The sequence below is a fragment of the Eleutherodactylus coqui genome, chromosome 12, assembly GCF_035609145.1.
Source record: "Eleutherodactylus coqui strain aEleCoq1 chromosome 12, aEleCoq1.hap1, whole genome shotgun sequence".
Classification (NCBI taxonomy): domain Eukaryota; kingdom Metazoa; phylum Chordata; class Amphibia; order Anura; family Eleutherodactylidae; genus Eleutherodactylus; species Eleutherodactylus coqui.
In genome coordinates, this window is record NC_089848.1 from 131,607,083 (window position 1) to 131,630,768 (window position 23,686).

The following is a 23,686-nucleotide window of genomic DNA, read 5'->3' on the forward strand; positions in this document are numbered from 1 at the left end:
TTAACAGCAGAAGGCAAGCTATCAGTTACAACCAGCTGCGGAAAGTGCAGGCTCCGAAGCTGAACCCGTACAATCCATAGGACGTAAATATATGTCCATTCGTGGGTTAAAGTGTAACTAAGCTTTCAAAACACCTTTGATATATTTAGAGCGTTTGATCTGTGGGGGTCCAGATGCTGAACTCCTCACCGATCGCCTAAAAACGAAGCTGCAAATGTGCTCATCTGAGATCTGTGACCAATTGGCTCTATTTGCCTTTCTTCAGAGTATTGTACAAGCTCAATAGATAGTCTGAGTCCGTACAAGGCTTGCTGAGCTTAGCTGAAGAGGCACAGCGCTCGCCTCAAAGCTCCTACCCCTTTGTTTTAATGGTCAGTGGGGGCCTTAGTATCTGGACCTCCTCTGATCAAAAATTCTGATGTCCGGTGTCATGGAAAAACATCCCTTATTTGTCAGACCTATAGAATAATAGTAAGGTGTCAGCCCATAACAGTGGCAGAGCCTGAGCAAGCGCTCTAACGCAGGCACAGCAGCGAGCTTGTGCTGTTTGTGCTTTATCAGATTGGTATAATAGATTAGTCTGTGAGTTTTTTCTAAATGACTGCTCAACCTCCACGAGACCAAAATGTCTGTCAGACCTTTCAGAACATTAAAATGAGATCATATATGAATACTGTCGCCCTTGCTGAAATGCTTGCCCTAAATACAATGGGGAAATGTATGAAGATAGGCGTCTCCTCTGCCTGCCCTGAGATAATCTACTCTGGAGTGAAATGCATATAATTAAATAAGATGCCTACGACTCTTAAAGGGGTTTTCCCAGTGGTGGCCGTGGTGGAACAAAGTATGTATGCAAATAAAAACTACCAATACTCTGTGCCCACTACTGCCCCGCCACCTCTTGTCACCAGTCCTCTGATTACTGGGTTTGCAGCATTGACGGGTGTTGATTACCCACATGACCGCTGCAGCCAATAGGCCGTCGGGAATGTCATCGGTGACGTCCAGTGAACCTGCCTCAGGGCTTCTGCACTAGAAGCCGATGGGACAGGTTTATGGGATATCACCAGGCCTTTAGTCTGGTGATGTCACCTGCCGGATGCTGCGGCTGCGGACCGCCGAGTCAACGATCTGGTGTCATGGTGAGCATATTTCTTTGATATACTTTTGGGCTCGGGGCCCAAAACCATGTAAAAGAAATAACTCAGAAAACCCCTTTAATAAATGAGGTGCATCTCTGGCTGCCTGGGACGTGGCGTAGATTTGTACTATAATTTAAGTAAGATTCTGGCATGAATTACGATAAATGGGCCATGCCTTTCCAGGTAAACTCCACCCATTATTGGGAAACTGGTAAAACTTCAGGTCACAATTTTTCCAAAAAATGGCACTTGCACCAAAATTCTGCCTGGTACAAGTGGGATAATAAATAATTTCCAATATCCTTGACTGCTCCTTGTTTTTGGGGCATATTTACTAAGACCAGAGCTTCATACGCCGCCCTAAGTAAAGTTAGCGCTGGCATAAACATAAATGCAGCCAATCTGAAATCTACCCCGGCAACCAATCCTGTTGCAGATCTTGCCTTGGGGCCGCGCAGCTGCGAGTTACGCCTTTGGCCTCAGTGCTTACAAAATTGTAAATCTGCTTTCTGTCTCACAGGCAGCGTGGGGCGGAGGACTCCTGATGTCCAGGAAACACAGGTGGAAGCTGAACGGTGTTGACAGGTATGAACCATTTGTTTGTCCATGTCGGCCACGTTTTCATACATTAGCTGACAGCAGCAACAAAAGTGCAGTATGAACCGCTTCCCGTCGTACCGCAAGGACGCTCTTATCTCCTTTGGCAACTTCCAACTCATTCATGTCACTGGGCTTTTGGAAAGGCTGCATGGTGACATTTCCTCTAGCCATCCCCGCTCTGACTCCGCAGACTCCTTCGAGTTCCTCGCTCTGGTTTTGGAAGAGGAAATGATTTACTGGAATATTAAAGAATGGTAAAAGGAGAAGTTTTAAGAAAATGCGCAGAAAAATTCTGAAAATCAATGACAAGAGAAGGTTATTATGCTAAGAGGCGAAAGAATAACCGAAGGGCAGCGGAAGAGTTTACTAAACTCTGCAGAAGGTTATCCCATGGAGAACAGAGCATGAATAAAATGTATACCCTGACCGCCCCTTTATCAGACCCCCCCAGCTAGTAGCGTTGGACTCCTCTGGTCTTCAGAACCGCAGCAGTTCCTAGTGCTGTAAATCCCACTGAGTGATGAAATGGTTCTGCAGGAATACCGGCCCCGGTGGACAGGAAGCTTCTTGTAGTTGCTGCAGATTAGATGAAGGTCTGACATGTGCTGACCAGCTGGCAGGAAGGAGTCAGTGATTCACACTGCTTGCGCCAAATTCTGACCTTCCATCAGCAAGAGAAATCTGCATCCATCTGACCAGGAGATGTTTTTTCCGCTGCTCAGTGATACACGTTTTGCGCTCTTTTGCCCGATGGTCTCGTCTTTCTGTTTCTCTTAATGGCGCTGAAACTGGTCGTCTGCTGTTATAGCCCATCAGTGATAACAAACGGCGAGTTGTGCATTTGGACACGTTACTTGGAGCTCCAGTGTTGTATACAGCTGACTGGGCAGAACGATTCCTGACATCCTCTTCTGACCCCTTTCGATGATGAATTGTTTCTGTCCGCAGGATCCCCTTTCACTGGATGTTCTTTCTCAATCACACCAGTCTCTGTATACTCTCTACACTGTTACATGATAAAAATCCCTATGGTTGGAAGGAAGACTCCGGCTAGTCTGGCCCCAATGACCGGACCTCCAAACAAACGGAGTCTGAGCAGCATATAGGTGCAAAAAGGTTTCACATCCCAAGGATTCCTTTTATTAAATCCACATCCAACTGATCAGGCCTCGTTGTAAGTCACTCAGATCGCTGGATTTTTCCATCTAATGTGGATTCACACTGAAACTGATCCATGGAAAACTTGTCACCTGATTTTATGCTCCGGGGTCACAGGGAGAATTACCGTACAGGGAAGAGCCAATCATGAGAGGGCTGAGGGCTCTAATAAAGGGGTCAATCGGAGTATATAAGGATATCTATATATCTATCTATTATATCTATCTATCTCATATCTATCTATCTATCCATCTATCTATCTCATATCTATCTATCTATCTATCTCATATCTATCTATCCATCAATCTATCTATCTCATATCTATCTATCCATCTATCTATCTCATATCTATCTATCTATCTATCTAACTCATATCTATCTATCTATCTCCTATCTATCTATCTATCTATCTCATATCTATCTATCTATCCATCTATCTATCTCATATCTATCTATCTATCTATCTCATATCTATCTATCCATCAATCTATCTATCTCATATCTATCTATCCATCTATCTATCTCATATCTATCTATCTATCTATCTATCTATCTATCTATCTATCTCATATCTATCTATCCATCTATCTATTTATCCATCTATCTCCTATCTATCTATCTATCTATCTCATATCTATCTATCTCATATCTATCTCATATCTATCTATCTATCTATCTATCTATCTATCTATCTATCTCATATCTTTCTATCTATCTATCTATCTCATATCTATCTATCTATCTATCTCATATCTATCTATCTCATATCTATCAATCTATCTATCTCATATCTATCTATCAATCTATCTATCTCATATCTATCTATCCATCTATCTATCTCATATCTATCTATCTATCTATCTCCTATCTATCTATCTATCTATCTCATATCTATCTATCTCATATCTATCTATCTATCTATCTATCTCATATCTATCTATCTATCTCTCTCTCTATCTATCTATCTATCTATCTATCTATCTCATATCTATCTATCTATCTATCTATCTCATATCTATCTATCTCATATCTATCTATCTATCTATCTATCTCATATCTATCTATCTATCTATCTCTCTCTCTCTCTATCTATCTATCTATCTATCTATCTATCTATCTCCTATCTATCTATCTATCTCATATCTATCTCATATCTATCTATCTCATATCTATCTCATATCTATCTATCTATCTATCTATCTATCTATCTATCTATCTATCTATCTATCTCATATCTATCTATCCATCTATCTATCTATCTATCTATCTATCTCCTATCTATCTATCTCATATCTAGCTATCTATCTATCTATCTATCTATCTATCTATCTATCTCATATCTATCTATCTATCTATCCATCTATCTATCTCATATCTATCAATCTATCTATCTCATATCTATCTATCCATCTATCTATCTCATATCTATCTATCTATCTATCTATCTATCTCCTATCTATCTATCTATCTATCTATCTATCTCATATCTATCTATCTCATATCTATCTATCTATCTATCTATCTCATATCTATCTATCTATCTCTCTCTCTATCTATCTATCTATCTATCTATCTATCTATCTATCTATCTCATATCTATCTATCTATCTATCTATCTATCTATCTCATATCTATCTATCTCATATCTATCTATCTATCTATCTATCTATCTCATATCTATCTATCTCATATCTATCTATCTATCCATCTATCCATCTATCTATCTCATATCTATCTATCTCATATCTATCTATCTATCTCATATCTATCTATCTATCTATCTATCTATCTCATATCTATCTATCAATCTATCTATCTCATATCTATCTATCTCATATCTATTTATCTATCTATCTATCTCCTATCTATCTATCAATCTATCTATCTCATATCTATCTATCTATCTATCTAACTATCTATCTATCTATCTCATATCTATCTATCAATCTATCCATCTCATATCTATCTATCTATCTCATATTTATCTATCTATCTATCTCATATCTATCTATCTCATATCTATCTATCTATCTATCTATCTATCTATCTATCTCTATCTATCCATCTATCTATCTATCTATCTATCTATCTCATATCTATCTATCTCATATCTATCTATCTATCTCCTATCTATCTCCTATCTATCTATCTCATATCTATCTATCTATCCATCTATCCATCTATCTATCTCATATCTATCTATCTCATATCTATCTATCTCATATCTATCTATCTATCTATCTATCTCCTATCTATCTATCTATCTCATATCTATCTATCTATCTATCTATCTATCTATCTCATATCTATCTATCAATCTATCTATCTCATATCTATCTATCAATCTATCTATTTCATATCTATCTATCTATCTATCTATCTATCTCATATCTATCTATCAATCTATCCATCTCATATCTATCTATCTATCTCATATTTATCTATCTATCTATCTCATATCTATCTAACTATCTATCTCCTGGTTCTCCTCCTACCTCTCTGACCGCTCTTTCAGTGTTTCCTTTGCTGGTTCTATCTCTGCTCCACTTCCTCTCGCTGTCGGGGTACCCCAGGGCTCGGTCCTTGGTCCCCTTCTTTTCTCTATCTATACTGCCCCAATTGGACAAACCATCCACAGATTCGGCCTCCAATACCATCTCTATGCTGACGACACCCAACTATACACCTCCTCTCGTGAGATCTCTGGACCATTCCTCCAAAATATCACCGACTGTCTGTCTGCTGTCTCTAACACTATGTCCTCCCTTTTTCTCAAACTAAACCTCTCTAAAACTGACCTCCTTGTCTTTCCACCTTCTAACCGACCTCCCCTCAACATCTCCATTCCAGTGTCTGGCACCATCATAACCCCCCGACGGCATGCCCGATGCCTTGGCGTCACACTGGACTCTGACCTCTCCTTTGCCCCCCATATCCAATCTCTGGCCCAAACATGCCACATGCACCTCAGAAATATTGCTAAAATACGTCCGTTCCTAACCACGGACACGCTAAAGACGCTCGTGGTTGCGCTCATCCACTCCCGGCTTGACTACTGCAACTCGCTACTCATCGGCCTCCCCAGCACTAGACTCGCTCCGCTCCAATCCATACTAAATGCAGCAGCTAGACTCATTTTTCTATCCAGTCGTTATTCAGACGCCTCTGCATTATGCCAGTCGCTGCATTGGCTGCCCATCCACTGCAGAACTAAATGTAAACTCCTCTACCTCACTCACAAAGCTCTGCATGGCGCTGCGCCACCATACATCGCCTCCCTCCTGTCAGTACACCACCCAGCCCGCTCACTCCGATCGGCTAACACACTCAGACTAAACACCCCTGTAATACGAACCTCTCATGCTCGCCTACAGGACTTCACCAGAGCAGCACCCATCCTCTGGAACGCTCTACCCCAAGGCATCCCGACAATTCCCGATGCACGAAATTTCAGACGTGCCTTAAAAACGCACCTCTTCAGGGAAGCATACCAAATCTCCTGACCTAGTCCCTCGCCCCTCCCTATGGTGCTCCACCCTGTTTGCCTTCATATAAATGATCTGTACATAATATTTCCTATTGCCTGTGTTCCCCACCCCCTGCACCTCCTGTACCCCCCCAACCCATTTGTGTCTAACCCAATGTATCTCATATTGTAATTGTTGTATTGTTTTGCATTTATCCATGCCTGAAAGCGCTGCGGAATAAGTTGGCGCCATACAAATAAAGATGATTATTATTATTATTATCTCCTATCTATCTATCTATCTATCTATCTATCTCCCATCTATCTATCTATCTATCTCCTATCTATCTATCTATCTATCTATCTATCTATCTATCCATCTCATTTCTATCTATCTATCTATCTCCTATCTATCTATCTATCTATCTATCTCCTATCTATCTCCTATCTATCTATCTCCCATCTATCTATCTATCTATCTATCTATCTATCTATCTATCTATCTATCTATCTCCTATCTATCTATCTATCTATCTATCTATCTATCTATCTATCTATCTATCTCTTATCTATCTATCTATCTATCTATCTCCTATCTATCTATCTATCTATCTATCTATCTATCTATCTCTTATCTATCTATCTATCTATCTATCTATCTATCTAACTATCTATCTATCTATCTATCTATCTCCTATCTATCTATCTCCTATCTATCTATCTCATATCTATCTATCTCCTATCTATCTATCTCCTATCTCCTATCTCCTATCTATCTATCTATCTATCTATCTATCTATCTATCTATCTATCTATCTATCTCCTATCTATCTATCCTCATATCTATCTATCTATCTCCTATCTATCTATCTATCTATCTATCTCCTATCTATCTATCTCCTATCTACCTATCTCCTATCTATCTATCTATCTATCTATCTATCTATCTCCTATCTATCTATCTCCTATCTCCTATCTATCTATCTCATATCTATCTATCTCTCTCCTATCTATCTCCTATCTATCTATCTCCTATCTCCTATCTATCTATCTCATATCTATCTATCTATCTATCTATCTATCTCATATCTCTCTATCTATCTATCTATCTCCTATCTATCTCCTATCTCCTATCTCCTATCTATCTATCTATCTATCTATCTATCTATCTATCTCCTATCTATCTATCTATCTATCTCCTATCTCTCTATCTATCTATCTATCTCCTATCTATCTATCTCCTATCTCCTATCTCCTATCTATCTATCTATCTATCTATCTATCTATCTATCTATCTATCTATCTATCTATCTATCTATCTATCTATCTCCTATCTATCTATCTATCTATCTATCTATCTATCTATCTATCTATCTATCTATCTATCTATCTCCTATCTATCTATCATCTATCTATCTATCTATCTATCTCCTATCTCCTATCTATCTATCTCATATCTATCTATCTATCTATCTATCTATCTATCTATCTATCTATCTATCTCATATCTCTCTATCTATCTATCTATCTCCTATCTATCTCCTATCTCCTATCTCCTATCTATCTATCTATCTATCTATCTATCTATCTATCTATCTATCTATCTATCTATCTATCTCCTATCTATCTATCTATCTATCTCCTATCTCTCTATCTATCTATCTATCTCCTATCTATCTATCTCCTATCTCCTATCTCCTATCTCCTATCTATCTATCTATCTATCTATCTATCTATCTATCTATCTATCTATCTATCTATCTATCTATCTCCTATCTATCTATCTATCTATCTATCTATCTATCTATCTATCTATCTATCTATCTATCTATCTATCTTTTCTGTAACCTTAAAAATAACAAAAAATGTATAAAAGAAACATTGTAGAAACCTTCATGAGGAAATACTCTGCGATTTCCATTGACAACACAAATTCTACATGATTATTGTTAATCTGACCCAGTTGTGGATGCTAATTGCTCCACCACCCAGAGATTAAAGCTTCAGAAGTGCCGCTGTTGGGGGCTCTGATTTCTGACACACATCAGTGCGGTGAAAGAAGCTTTAGTCAATCCCCGAGCCCGGCAAATTGGGGTGACAGCTCCTTTCTTATGCAGAGGGGCCGCGTTGGGATGTTAGGATGCCGCCTTTAGAATATGGCGCAGGCTGACTGCTATATTTGTGTTGAAATGAATATAATTCCAGGGTATTACCCACTGTAATTACTGCAATTTCACAGAAAATAAAGCACTTTTTGGCTGGGTGTTGGCTTCCCAGATAAGTGTGCTGCCTGATAATTGGACCATTAAAGCTTAAATGGAGCATGATTAAGAAAAGAAGAAGTGCCGCACTTGTGTCTACAGATGGTCCTGCGAATAAGAATGATCTGATGTGCGACACAAAATGCCGGCTGTCTCAAAAGCGGGGAATCACCTATACAGAAAACAATATATAACATATTAGGTTGGAGCGTCTCTATAGCCGCGATCTCAAATCTAGTGGAACGAGGATGATTTTTGATAACATGTTGCGAGACGTCACAATCTGCGGGATACAGCGGGCGGTAATATTGTGTATAAGAAGGCGATGAAATCTCTCCCGGTTACACCATGCAGGGTCTTTAGATGCGGGGTCCATCCTTGGTGAACTTGTCGATGTGCCGAGATCTGATGATTCGAGTATGAAACGATTAGAGATTACATTGTAATAGCGGTTTGTGGTCTATCTTAGTATGTCTATTCAATGTAACCTACAGTTATATCGGCTGCACCTCTGTGGGGTTGGGACTGCGGGCTTTGGAACATGATCTGGCGTCTCTCAACATGTTATAAAAAAATAATGATCGTTCTTCTAGATTTTTTAAAATCATGGATATTGAGAGGGTAAGAACCTGTAAGAGAGGGGGAGATCACAAACCTCTTAAAGGGGAAGCGCTGGATTCTTCATTTACAGACAATGAATTTTAGACCCAATCTCCTGTTATCTCACCAATCTAACAGTATCCAGTTGTATCGCTGCGTGTCGTTATGTTTACGTATCACTGCTTTGTACTATTGTAATAGTTTCATTTAGTGCATGATGTCATTTCCTCACTTGCGGAGGTTGGTTTGATTGGCTATTTATGTGTTAACTAGTGTAACATTGAGGCGTCATTCACATGATCGTATACCGGCCCTGTTTTCACAGCCGGCCGATATATACTACCCATCTGAGGTATTGGTTTCCAATGCCTTAGTTTAGATGGACGCTTTTGCGGTGCGTTAAAAACGGCCAGCCGGCCGTCTAAATAGATGCACAAACAGGAGATGCAGCCTTGACCTGGTCACGGCTGCCTCTTAGGCGCTGCGACCAAAAATCGCATGAACGTGTGAAAGAGCACTAAGGATGATATAGTCTTTCAAAACACGTAAGCAATTTTTATCATGTTACTCCGTTTTTTAAAGTTGGAACTTTGTATTCTAGAATGCCGCATGCATATGACTGGGTCGAATTCCGCACGTGGGAGATCCCGCAGCAGAATCCGACCCGATGCCCGGCCTGTGACCCCTGCTTACCTCTCTAAATGTGCTCCGGCGCACATGCAGAGCACAGATGTGACCACGCCGTCACTAGGCGATGATGCAGATCGCACAGCCTTTCCACAGTGATGATTGCAGAAGAACCGTCGTATAGACGGCTTCCATTTATTTCAATGGAAGCCGTCCACGCGGAATCTGGCTCAAAATACAGCATACCGGCGGGGTGTTTTTTGTCCTCCGCGAGCAAAAAATCGCAATTGTTTTCCATTCTTGAGCATGGCAACACACTTATACATTGCATGCAAAAATGTGAGAATCGTGATTATAACATTTTAGTGCATGTAGTTTATTTCTTACCTTTGGGAAAATGTGAGCGTTCACATAGTAAGAAGGGGTTAAGGAGTCCGAGGGAAGCCTACCAGCTCTCTGATTGTGTCACATGAATTCTATGGACTACTCCACATTGAAGTCCTCAAAAGTGCTCCAAGGACTCATTCCCACAAGCGTAAATAAGCCGCGTATAACATGCAATGAATAGAGCTCATGAATTCCAATGATACAGTAATGAGGAGCGGCAAAATAATACTATACCTGAGATAACAGAAAGTCTAGCTATGGCTGTGCAATAGTATAGTCCTACAACCTCCATGCAGTGCCTATAGGCTGTACACCTCTGTACATACAATATGGTGGAGTATGACACACTCTAATGTCTTTTTCGATTGTACTAATTCTCTGGACGCCCCCATATGATATTTGAGTTATACATAGGAACAGCATTGGGCTCACGCACTACAGAACCCCTATGGGCTGTAATACGGTCCCGTGCATGAGCTCTTATGGAGGATAATCCATGCATTGCTGAGTGATGTTTGTAAAGTCTAGTACTGACTGCACAAATCTCATGCTGATGAATAGACAGGGAGGAGGGGGATGCAGCTGCAGAAGTGAGGGAGGTAAGCTGGATTACTGCAGGGAGATATCGGATTGGTTCCTAGTGCTGAGCATAGCGCCATGAAAGGAATTGATGGGGTTTCTGCTACTATGGCTACTGATGGTATTCCTACACCTGACCATGCACCCGGCAGGGAGTGTATCCATGCAGTAAGCTCGCATCTAAATTCGCCGTTTGCTGTGTTTTGTTTTTTCTATGCACCCATAGACTTTAATATGGACCAACATAAGACATGCTGTATTTTTTTTTTTAAGTGCAACATTGGCCCTCACAAAAATGCACCAATTTCCCTCAGTGGGTCCCCGTGAATGAGCCCCAACACTGTATGTCATGTCCTATTTTATCTGTTCCCTCTGATATGTGTAGCACCATAGATTATGTCAGCGCTATAGAAATAAAGATATATTAATGGTAACCTAAAATATTTGTCATGATTTCATTTATAGAGCCAATTCTGTCACCTGGAACCCGCACAAGATGATGGGTGTTCCCCTCCAGTGCTCAGCGCTTTTGGTTAGAGAAGAGGTAAGACTTCCTAACTTCTAGGGCTTGAGCAGAATACTTTATCATGTGATTTACAGACTTTTAGTTCAAGTCCTTCATTTGTATTAAAGGCCTCCTGCCCTCTTGCGGTTTTTTAATGAGAATGTCAATGGGACTTTCCAATGTTAAACAAACATCGCACAAAAATCACAAATCACAAACTGCGATGCGTTTTTAACATTAGAAAGTCCCATTGACATTCGTGTTAAAAAAACACAGCTTTAAAAAAGGCAAGTGGGAAAGGGGCAAAATGACAACTAATCTAACCTGTAATAAATCTGCTGATCTAAAGTGCTTGTTTTTTATGACTGAGTCTGCTGATAGACGCTTGAAAGTGACGTCAGGAGATGCGGTCTGTAGAGCGGCGTCCTAAGCGGCCGGGCTACTGACTCTTCAGACTGCGTGTCCCGCCATCATTTCTTAACTTCTGTAGGAAACCGCCACACGATCTTAACCAGAGGTACTCTTTATGTCAACTCAGGCCCCTTTCACATCACATTCAGGAGGCCCATAGATCAAAAAGAAAATCAGAGCACATTATGGGGAGGGGGGAACATTACCCAGTAATATATATGGAAGAGGCACTGTGCTGTTTAATGATAGTATGATGTGGCTTTCTTTGTAATGAGCGTCTCTTTAGGAGGAGGTGGGAATGGAGGAACATAGCTGAGCAGGAAGATATTGAGAGAGGTACATGGTGCAGGACAGAGGTTGAAGCAGGAGTCTCTCCTGGTGTACTGCAGTGTCGCAGATACAGTCCTGTGAAAGAGAGACATCCATTGAGAAGCTGCAGAGTGCACAGAGAGCAGCTAAGTTGTGGACAAAGGAAGAATGGAGTCTCTCCGGACTGTAACAATTGTTCTGCGGGCATTTTTCCTCTATTGAGCAGAGAAAGAAGTGCTGAATAGTAAAGTCAGTGCCAAGTGGTTTCTCCATTCCCTCCTGTCCAACAACGCTGCACCCGTGCTAGCAGGTCTGGAAGAGAGTCATCTCTGGTCATCCAAGCATAGAGTTGTTACAGGTATCCTGCACTAGTGAACCTAAAGACTGCTTAGTAAAACAATTATTGTTTATTGCTGGTCAACCGGTCTAGGACTCTGATTAACAACCGTTCATGCGGACTCAAACTTTGTTGACAGACTGAGATACCCTGGATTACTCAGTTACAAGTTACCCTTTCCTGTTTTACAGTTAATAGTCCTGCTTTTTCAGCAATTGCAACTCCTGCGCCCCTTGCTCATCAGGCTGACATTGACCTGGAAAACTGAGAAAGCCCCAAACCTGCTGACTGCAGTCCCTTACAATTGTATAGACGATGAAAGGTTAATCCCAGAGGTTAAACCTCCACCAAGCAAGCATTATGGATTGGCCACCAAAGTTGAAGTCTCTGAGAATCCCTTTAATGTTCCCATTGAATTCCATAATCAGTTTAGAGACTTTCCCCAGGAATGTATGATGATGGCTTAGGAGCTCCGAGGAATGACTAGCATACTGGGGTAATGATAATATGACTCGGACCACCAGAATTAGATTCTATTGACGCTGGTGTTATTGGTTTCCGATGGGATTCTTTCTGCTACTACAAAACTCCATGCAGATGTTGTCCTTGGTCAGATTTGAACCCAGAACTCCAGTGCTGCAAAGAAACTGTACTAACAACTGAGCCACCATGCTTTTTCTTCCTTCTTTGGAGAAGGAGAAAGAGAACATACCAAGTCCATGCAGATGTGGTCTATGGTCAGATTTGAACCTAGGAATGCAAGCAACAGTACTAAGGCCTGCACCACTGTGCTTGTACTTCATCTTTACTCCTTCTTCCTTCTACTCGCTCTTCCTCCTCCAAAGGAAAAGGAGAACAAGAAAATGTTCTCCTTCTCCTTTTCATCCTCTCCTTCTCCTCTTCGTCCTTCATCCTCCTCCTTTTGATTTTTAGCACTGGGGTTCTAGGTTCACGCCTGACTATAGACAACATCTGCATATTTTCTTTGTGTTCATTGTTCTTTTTCTTCTCCTCCTCCGTTGTTAGCACTGTTGCCTTGCAAAGCTGGAGTTCTAGGTTCAAATCCATCCAATGGCAGCATCTTTATTGAATTTGTATGCTCTCTTTGTATTTCTTCTTCTTCTCCTCCTCCGGAAAATAAAAAACAACCGTGGTGGCTCAGCTAGTAGCACTGTCACCTTCTAGGTTCAGATCTAACCAATGGCAACATCTGTAGGGATTTTTTTGATGAGATTTGAACCTAGGGCCCCAGTGCTGCAAGGCCACTGTGCTAACTGCTGAGCCACATTCATTGAAGAGGCACCATCATTTGTATTCCCATTTCCCATGCAATTTGGCTGTATTAGGGGCCTTCTGGAGGTCGAATGAGTGAACCTGATTTTTAAACCCTTTGATGGGAAACAGGATCCGATCATTTTTGGAAAATTGGACTGATCACTCTTGACCCGGTTATTTCAATTATCGCTCATCACTAGTTATAAACAGAAGCGTTTAGTAATATACCTATAATAGATGTTACTTACTTTGTGTCTTCAAGAAAAGTGAAGAAGGAAAGCACCAAAATATGAATTAGTATTATATATATAGTGGATGAAATGCTTTGAAGACTTAGAGGCCAACGTTAATAGCGCTAATGTAAAAGTAAAGGCCGGCTCTTCCTTGGGGAAGCCTGCAGTTTATATAGTTACTGTCTGTTCTGTAACTTCTCGGAAATACTTGTGATTGTCCTTTGTTGGTTGAACGATCATCATTCTTTCTGCCCTCTACAGGGATTAATGCAAAACTGCAATCAGATGCACGCGTCCTACCTCTTCCAGCAAGACAAGCACTATGACTTGTCCTACGACACCGGAGACAAGGCCCTGCAATGTGGACGTCATGTAGACATCTTTAAGCTCTGGTTGATGTGGAGAGCGAAGGTAAAGATTGAGCAAACATCTCAACATCAACGTTGTTTTACTTGGAAGCTTTGTATGACTAACATAACATTTGTACAGTTAATTACATATGTCAGTGATACTGTCCGCAATCATCAGATGTCAGGGCTTCAACACACAACAGGGAGTCCGGGGAGCGCTGTTTGATACTCACCGGGCGCCCCGCTTCAGCACTGTGCCTGCGCAGAGTTGCCGCCTGCACACAGCATGACTCTCCTCAGCCTGCTCCATACATGCACCCCCCATAGAGAGCTGAAGAGTCACGGTGTGTGTGCATGCCAACTTCACGGGGACACAACGCTGGAACGGGGCGCCCAGTGTGTATCAAACACAGCTCTGCAAACTCCTCGTTCCCTCACCTTTGAGCCTGATAACATAATTTATATGGCTCAAGGGCAATGACAGGTTCCCTTTAAAAAAGACCCGTCATATCCTCATGTAGGGCTTCATTCACATTGTGTTTACTCCTCATATTCAGGAATCCCACCATGATCTCATTTTACAGATTGCATAAGTGAGCCAGGACGGGATCCCAGAATAGAAGCGGTAGACACAATGTGAATGAAGCCTTAAAGTGACCCTTCAGCTTCAGGGGGAAATTGTGACACTACAACAGTTGGTCTTCTCTGCCGGGCTTCCGATTCACCAGTTCCAGGTCCTGTTTTTGACCATCCGAGATGGCCAGCACAATCTTCAGACTATGTAATCCCCATAGCGTATCGGTAGTGTTAGACTACCAATGAACTATACCTGCTCTCTGATTGGCCAGAGCTGTTCAAGTGGTGAGTGCTAACCAATCAGAGAGTAGTGCACAGTGTTAGAAAATTGCAACAGCCAAAAACAGGACCTAGAACTAGCGAGCTGGAGGGATGGCAGAGAAGAACAACTGTTGGTGATATAACCTCTCGCTTTGCTCCCTGGACAGAATTTTGTTTTAAAACTGGATGGTCGTTTTAACTTGACAAGGGGGGCAGGAGAGTTTATTACCTGCAGTTGATCTTCCCTGCTGGCTGTTGAATCTAATGGGCTCCAGGTCCGGCTTTCAGCTATCTAAGATGACTCCTTTCTGATTGGCCAGTGCTGATTAAATGAGAAACTCTAGCCAATCAGAGCAGGTATAGTACATTGGTGGTAATAAAATGATCAATGCACTGAGGGAATTGGGTAGTCCATCTTGGATAACTGAAAACTAGACCTGGAACCTGTAAATTGGAGGGATGGCAGAGAGGAACTGAAGGTAATATAACCCCATCCAGTCCCAGGACAGAATTTTGTCCCGAAACTGGAGGATCAGTTTAATTTAATTGCAGGATGTGATACCGTGATGTAATGTGACGCTAGATGACATCATCAGACACTGATGCAGAGAAGAAGTGACGGGTGACTCCAGTTACTTTACTGTATAATAAAGTACGTTTAGTATTGTGAGCGTGAAGGAAAGTAATTCTGGGGACCAGAAGGTCAGTTTTACAATTCTTGAGGGTGTTAGGAAGTCGCCGTATAGAAGATAAAAACTCAGAGAAAATCTATGAAAAATAATTTTCATTTTATTTATTTTTTTATGTGCTTTTTTGTTTCTTTCTAGCCTTGTCCTTCTTGTTTTGAAAGCTCTCATGATGTTTCCATGTCATTTCACTTCTAGGGAACAACAGGATTTGAGGTTCAGATTGATAAATGTTTAGATCTGGCAGAATATCTCTACAATACAATAAAGAATCGGGAAGGCTATGAAATGGTGATCGAAGGAAAGGTAAGTCCCAAAGGACTGTGCATCATGTTATTATTGCTATTAGGAATAGAATAAGCCAATCAGTTATGGTTCAGCACAGCGATACACATTAAAGGAAAGGCATCACCTATATTTACTGATAAAAATTAGATAGTAAGTCCTTTTCCAGTTTGCAATTAACAGCATTTAGAGATATGCTTTACAGCAGAACTTACAGGCCATAGGAGACAGGAGAAGACCCATTGACTTCTATGGGAGAGTATTGTGGGCATACTTTATGATCTGTGCAGGGAGCAGGCGGGAGGTAAGCTGTGATATTGCCTAAAGATGTCACCTTTCATTGTAATCCTGCAAGTGGTAAAAATGAGATGACTGCTGAAAAGTTTTCTCTACGGAACAGAAAGGGTTGGACTATTATTAGGTTAAGTCAGTATGCAGAAAGGGAGAGGAGGTGTGCTGTGACATCAGCTATTAGAAATGGTGGATTCTGAGTTATGTATATTTTGGCATCAACTTTCATTGTAATCCTGCATGTGTTAAAGATGAGATGACAGCTGAGAAGTTTTCTCTACAGAACAGGAAGTGTCAGACTATTATTAGGCTTAGTGGTCAGTGTGCAGGGTGGTGGAGGAGGTGAGCTGTGACATCACCTATTGTGAATGGTGGGTCCTGTGTTATCTCTATATGGGTATCACCTCTCAGTGTAATTCAGCTTGTGATCAGAAGGAGGTGATTGCTGAGAAGTTTTCTCTACAGAACAGGAAGTTTCAGACTATTATTAGGCTTAGTGGTCAGTGTGCAGGGTGGTGGAGGAGGTGAGCTGTGACATCACCTATTGTGAATGGTGGGTCCTGTGTTATCTCTATATGGGTATCACCTCTCGGTGTAATCATGCCTGTGATGATAATGAGATGACAGCTGAGAAGTTTTCTCTACAGAACAGGAAGTGTCAGACTATTATTAATGGCCAGTTTGAAAACTTCAGGATTTTAAGATTTTTTTCAAATACAGATTGTGGCATCAAACATTAAAAAAACATCATTATATATCTTTAGCATAAAAACTTGATTTATACAAAAGGTATTTTTTTGATGATGCATTCAATTTAAGCTCTTTTTTCATATCTTAAGGGCGAGCACCCACTGGCGTTTTTTTACCTGCGTTTTGCGTTTTGCGTTTTGCGTTTTTCCTGCACAGGCATAGAGATAACATGTGTTCCTGTCCACTGGCGTTTTTTTTGCGTTGCGTTTGCGTTTTTAACATAGGAACTGTCAGTTGCATATGTGTCCTTATTTTTCTCCATGGAAATTAATGGCAAAGCCGCGAAAACGCCGCGAAAAACGCCGCGGAAACCGCGCGGAAAAAACGCGGGACACGCGGCGAAAACGCTGCGTTTTTTTCCCGCGGGAAACGCAAACGCCAGTGGGTGCTCGCCCTAAGGGTGGAGTAATAACACATTCATGCAGCTTTATTTTCACCGTTCTCATATACAAGAGAGCATTTGTGGACATTTTAGGGTGGTTCCCACATAACAAAAACCTCTTTTAGCTGTGTCTCTGCCCATCCGCACTGTTTTGCCAACCACATCAGCAAGATCATGCCTCCATTGGCTGCGCAGAATCTTCCCCACAAGCATTTTTTGGTACTTGGGACCGGAATTCCTTCCTGTTTGCATTGGGTGGTCATAAGATTGTAGCAGCCACCTTGGAAGACCTAAAACAGGCCCTGGAAAATCGGTTGTTTCATCCCACAGTCTACTACTAAAAATGGACAGCACCACAGACTGGGAGCGCAGCCCGCAGCCCGCAGGCCTCCTGAAGGACATCGCAGCCCAAGCCTTGCTGCAAAGACTCCTTGGGAACCAAAACAACTACATAATTACATCTGTGGGGTTGTCCATTTTTAATACTCTATTACATCCAGTACTCACACAGTCCCCCCAGGGACCGCGACTGGCACACAGCCTCCATCATACTGTCAGTTGGAGAGTGCGGCCATTTGTCACATGTATGATCCATATATGTTCTGACTGTGACGGTCATAGGCTGGTCATTAGTATTGCTGAAACAACTTATAACACCACACTTGCCTCTTAGTATCTCACTGATCCCACTATGTTTATATCGTTTGCTGTTTCTCAAGGTTTAACCCTTTGCAATCCAATTTTGGATTCAGGGTTTCCTAGGGGGTTTTCTCTTTCTGCCATTATACAATGGCGCCATCTTCTGGCTAGAGCCAGTACTGCAATATGGGACATGCTGAAGAGGCCCCCGACAACAGAGCGGCCTGTAATAGACAGTCACATTACCCGGCCGGAGGTCTTCCGACATCGGAGCTGTACAACCTTCAATCAGAATGTCTTTAGACGTCAGACAGTGGATTGGAAAGCGTTAATACTGCCTTTTTTTTTTACTCAGCCTCAACATACCAATGTTTGCTTCTGGTATATACCACCAAGTTTAAGGCACATGGAAGACAATGAGGAAAGAATGGCAAGACTTGTGAAGGTAATGTAGATATTACTCTGGGGGATGTATGTCACCCCCTCTTGTTCCTGGGTTATGTCACCACACACATCAACACCAATGTTGGGGCAAGAGAAGCCAGCACTTACCGGGGGTGGGGGTAGTTCCCCTCCATTTGTTTAGAAGAGTCTTAAAGGGGTCTTACTGCCAAAGACATGTATTTCCTTTCTATAGTATAGGGCATAAATGTTTTATCACTGCGGACCCCCAGCAATCCAGGGAAGGGCCCTATGTGAATGGATTGGCAGTGCATGACCACCGCTCCATTTACTTCTATGGGATGAAGGGAAATTGCTCAGTGCATCAATATCTTTAGGAATACTCATGGACAGCAGTGTCTGGTGTTAGGGTCAGCATCAGTGATAGATTAAGGGAAGACTTAGGGTCAGTTATAGATAGTTTATCATTATCTGTTCATTATATGATAACCACAACCATTATTATTGTGTGCCACCACCAATCTGTTCCTGTTGGTTATTGGTGAGTTTCTATGTACTGGGTGTTGATACGTGCTTCTCATTATTGCTCATTCAACTGATGGTTATGTAATTCGGGCCTACTATACGTCCTGGGGTCAGCTGTGTACTGGGAGATACCATTAACATCCCAGCTATGTAATTGCTATAGGTGAAGTCCAGCTCTACCGTTTTGTGTTCAGCTGTTGCAGTAGGAACAGTCTCTGATAGATCCAGCAAAGTCAAACAAAGTTTGAAGCTGATTCTAAATCGAGTTATCTGAAACTTGTGTCCATTTGTTATGCGTTGATTTTCACATGCCCTTTTTGAGTTTAATCATGATATGGTCAGTATAGATGTGGGAAGCTTTAGGTTAACTGGGATAAGTTGCTGCAATGAATTATCACAGCAAAAAAAACATTAAATGCTATTGAAAAGACAAAAAAAATATTAACTTTTTCTTAACACATTAACTAGAAAGTTAAACTTTGCTACATCGGTATGCATAAGGATGACAAAGTCTATGGTGCACATGTTCTCATGTTCTGTATAGATGGAGGATCGGCTCCTTAAAAGGGTATTCCCAACTTGTCAAGTTATTCCCTATTCACAGGATAGCGGGAAACTTGTCGAACGGTGGGGGTTTGCCCCTGTCCCTCCCCACTGATCTAGAGAAATTAGCCCCTAAGCATCCTTGAAATTTGACAGCAGTGGCCACACATGCGTGCCACCATGCCATTCACTTCAATGGGAACTGCTGGAACGAGACATGTTTAAACACTCAGCAATCTCTGGTAGTCCCATTCACTACAGTTGTACCACCAGTGATTGCTGGGTGCTTGAACTTGGCTATCTCCAACAGCTGAAGTCAATGGAGCAGTGGCATGCATGCAAGGCGACTGCTGTAAAGTTTACGATTAGTGGGGGTCCCAGCAATTTGACTGCCACTGATTGGCAAGTCATCCCCTAACCAATAGGAGAGCAGGTATAGTGATTGGTAGTCCAACATCATGAATGCAATCTGGGAAGTACGGAGTCAGAAGATTCCGTCAGCCATCTTAGATGCCTGAAAACACGACCCAGAACTGACAAATCAGAGAGACTACAGAGAAGAACAGCTGCAGGTAATATTCCCCCCAGCCCCACCAGTCCTAGTACAGAATTTTGTTCCGAAACTCAGTTTAAGAAGCCTTTCCTCTAGTGGACCCAAGGAACTGCAATCCAAAAGTTGGTCTTCTCCATATAGGAACACCATTTAAGAAATTCTCCCTTTTCTTCTATGCACCTTTAGGTAGCACCAGTAATCAAAGCTCGGATGATGGAATATGGAAGCACCATGGTCAGTTACCAACCTCATGGAGACAAAGTAAACTTCTTCCGCATGGTGATCTCTAACCCCGCCGCAAGTCATCAAGACATCGATTTTCTGATCGAGGAAATTGAGCGCCTTGGACAAGATTTATAAAGTGATCCTTAGGTTGTTGAAAACTCTTAGGTACACTATGGAGTTGTCAGAGCTGTGTGAATGTATTTGTGGTGCGTTATCAGAGTAATTCAATATTGTGCCGTAAGACTTTAGTATAGTTGTATTTTAACAAACATTTACTCCATTTCCGGTCTCGCTTTTAGATAGGTCTATTACTTGCAATCCAGATGTCTAGGGAAATGGTATCATGTGTACCTTTTCATGTACCAAGCAAATGATTGCTTCGTTCTGTGAATGTGCCAACTGCAACAAAAGTAGTCAATGTTATACTATGCGTCGTAGGCAATTAGAGGCAATATCCGGTATAGTATAGGCGTTGCCTTTCATAGTATCAAGATGGAATTTCTAATTTACATTTGATATACTTAAAGACGTATAATTTTCCAGAAGACTATATAGATATATATTACTAAGATCCTATTTTCTAAAATAAAGCTTTTATTTTGTACGGGTTACAAAACTAGGCAAATCGTCTGCGACCGAAATCTTATGCATGGGATCGTCCATTAACTAAAGACTTACATGCTTGACCCACAAAATCCATATGTTGGTGGTCAGCCGAGTGCCGAGGTAGTCTGCATGCTAAAAGAGAAAAACCAAATCAGAAATATCATTTATAAATATAATTCGCATTATAGGGGAAGAACCTGAATGTTTTTTGTGTTAAGAGATACAGTTTATGATATGGAATCCTGGGCACTGAAGAACCCCCAAAAATGGCCTCACAATCAAGTTTGGTTAAATTCATTAAAAGGGGTTAGAAAAACATGGCTGCTTTCTTTCAAACACAGTGTCACCCTTGTCCATGTGGTTGTGTGTGGTATTACAGCTCAGCTCCATTGATTGGTAGCTGAGCTGCAATACCAGACACAACCCACGGACAACAGTGGCACTGTGTTTGGAAGAAAGCAGCTGTGTTTTTTTAACCCTTGACAACCCCTTTAAAGAGGTTTTCCAGCTTTGAAGATTGATGATGTATCCTCAGGGTAGATCATGAATAAGTGATCTGCGGGCCGCCGACGCCAAGCTGTTCACCAGAGCCGGGCCTCAGCGGTCAAGTTCCTATTCACTCAGGGGGAGCTGTGCCTGAAATATTATGCTGCGCCACTGCGAAGTATAAGGAGCTGTATGCTTCCGGCGCCATACACTGACTCAGCAACCCAGCAAACAGCTGATTGGTGGGTGTTTTGGGCATCGGACCAATCAGCTGTTGAGGGCCTATCCCGAGGACAGGACATCAGTCTACAGAGCTCGGTAAACTTTTTGATAAAGCCCCGTTCACATCTGCACTGAGGCTCTGGATGATTTCCATTGTTCAGTCATGTCCTCGGAGCTGAACATCGAAACTACCGGCACCACCAGATCCGCCACAAACTAGAGGCAAACAGATCCAGTTGACTATAATGGGATCTGTCCGGCTTCCAGCATTTTGACTGACATTGGATGAAATAGTGATGCATGCTGCTCTACTTCATCTGGGATTTCCTGCCGGATCTGTGTCGAAGGCACCGCACAGAACCTCCGAAGCAGATATAAGCCTGGCCTAAGATAAATCTGGATACATTTAGATGTATAGTCATGATTAAATCATACCAGTGTATGGGCTAAACATATGATAGGTCAGACTTGCCAATAGAAGTATTGTTAAAAATTCTTGTGCTCTTAAAAAGGTTGTCCGGAGTTAGAAAACAGCGCCACTCTTATTCATGGGTTGTGTCGGTATTGCAGCTCAGTCCCCATGACTTGGATAGAGATGAGCTAAGTACCAGTCACGCCCCATGGACAAGAATAGCACTTTTTTCTAAGGGAAAAAAACATGCCAAATTATATCACAGACTTTTATTATAAAAATTGATCATCTCTTAATGTTGAGCTATCTCAGCTAGAAGAAAAGGAAGGTTTCCAGCAACTTGCACAGCATAAAATACTTTTTTATTGCAGCATTTCAGTAAGAACATAGACAAAAAACTGCATAGGTGATTAAATTCCTACATGTTTGGAGCAGGAGCTCTTAGTCAGGTCTCGAAACATGTAGGTGTTTAAACATCTATGCTGGTTCTTTATCCATGTTCTTATTGAAATGCAGAACTAAAGAAGTCTTTTATATTGTCCGAGTTGTTGGAAAACCATCATTTTCTTCTATGCTTACCTGCAGTATTTCTCTACTTCTGTGCACTCAGGGGGGTGGAAGAGCACGGCTGAGAGAGCTGACAATTTCTCCCATTCAGCTATTTCCGTCATATTTATGCAATCCCAGGGAATCCTTCCAAAGGGGATTTCCAGGACTGCCTTATAACCTATCCTCAAGATAGATAAGTCATCAAGAGCTGATCGGTGTGGGTCCTCTGCTTTGGATCCCCACTGATCAGCTGGTTGAAATGACAGCAGCACTTAGGTGAGTGGCGCTGTCATTGAAGTCCATGCCAGGCGCAGCGCCGTTCATTGTATAATGGTATTGCAGCTCAGTACTATTCACTTGGATGGGGCTGATCTGCTCTCAGACCAGCTGACCAATGAACGTGACGTCACATACCTGAGAAGAGGCCAAGGCACCCAAGCACCGCGGCATCTTCAGTCAGCTGAACAGTAGGGATCTCACACGGCAGAGCTGGCCAGCTATCTATTGATGACCTATATTAGTAGTATGTCCAGGAGAATCCCTTTAAGCAAATGAAGATATATATGGAAGAATTCCTCAGTAATCCAAAAGAATGTGAAATGGAAAAGGAATACAAAAAAATATTGTATATATTTTCCAAAAAATACTAAAAGGGTATTTCTCAAAATTAAAGCGTCCCTCTGGCCCTGGACAAACAAACATGACCGAACTGCTTCTCTGACTACCTAATGCACACTCTGCAATATTATGTGTAGGTAGTCTAAGACACTACATGGTGCTCTGCTCATGTAGACAGCACTGGTTAACCAAAGCAGGTCTTGTGCCTTACAGTAATGATGCATATTGATATACAGCGGGCAGCAGATAGTCAGATAAGCTGGTATGGCCATCTTTGTTTGTCCAGGCCCGAATGGTCGCTCTAACATCCCCTATCCACAGGATATTCTAGGCGATCATATCAGATCACTGGAGATCCAACCTCGTGGACTCCACCAATCATGAGAACCGGGTCTCATGTCACACTTTACTTTTCCCTGCACTGAGGAGAAGCTT

The 23,686-nt window shown here is 41.7% G+C and overlaps 1 protein-coding gene across 1 annotated transcript in view; it reads left to right on the forward strand.

The window, feature by feature from the left end:
- The window catches only part of GAD2 (glutamate decarboxylase 2), a 107,983-nt gene extending 87,299 nt beyond the window's left edge, over positions 1-20,684 (forward strand). The window contains exons 11-16 of the mRNA XM_066585682.1: positions 1,663-1,727; positions 11,286-11,364; positions 14,152-14,301; positions 15,962-16,069; positions 18,466-18,555; positions 20,320-20,684. Of these exons, the coding sequence (XP_066441779.1) occupies positions 1,663-1,727; positions 11,286-11,364; positions 14,152-14,301; positions 15,962-16,069; positions 18,466-18,555; positions 20,320-20,493 (666 nt within the window). The 3' untranslated portion in view covers positions 20,494-20,684. The remainder of the gene's footprint in view (positions 1-1,662; positions 1,728-11,285; positions 11,365-14,151; positions 14,302-15,961; positions 16,070-18,465; positions 18,556-20,319) is intronic.
- The last annotated feature ends 3,002 nt before the right edge of the window (positions 20,685-23,686 follow it).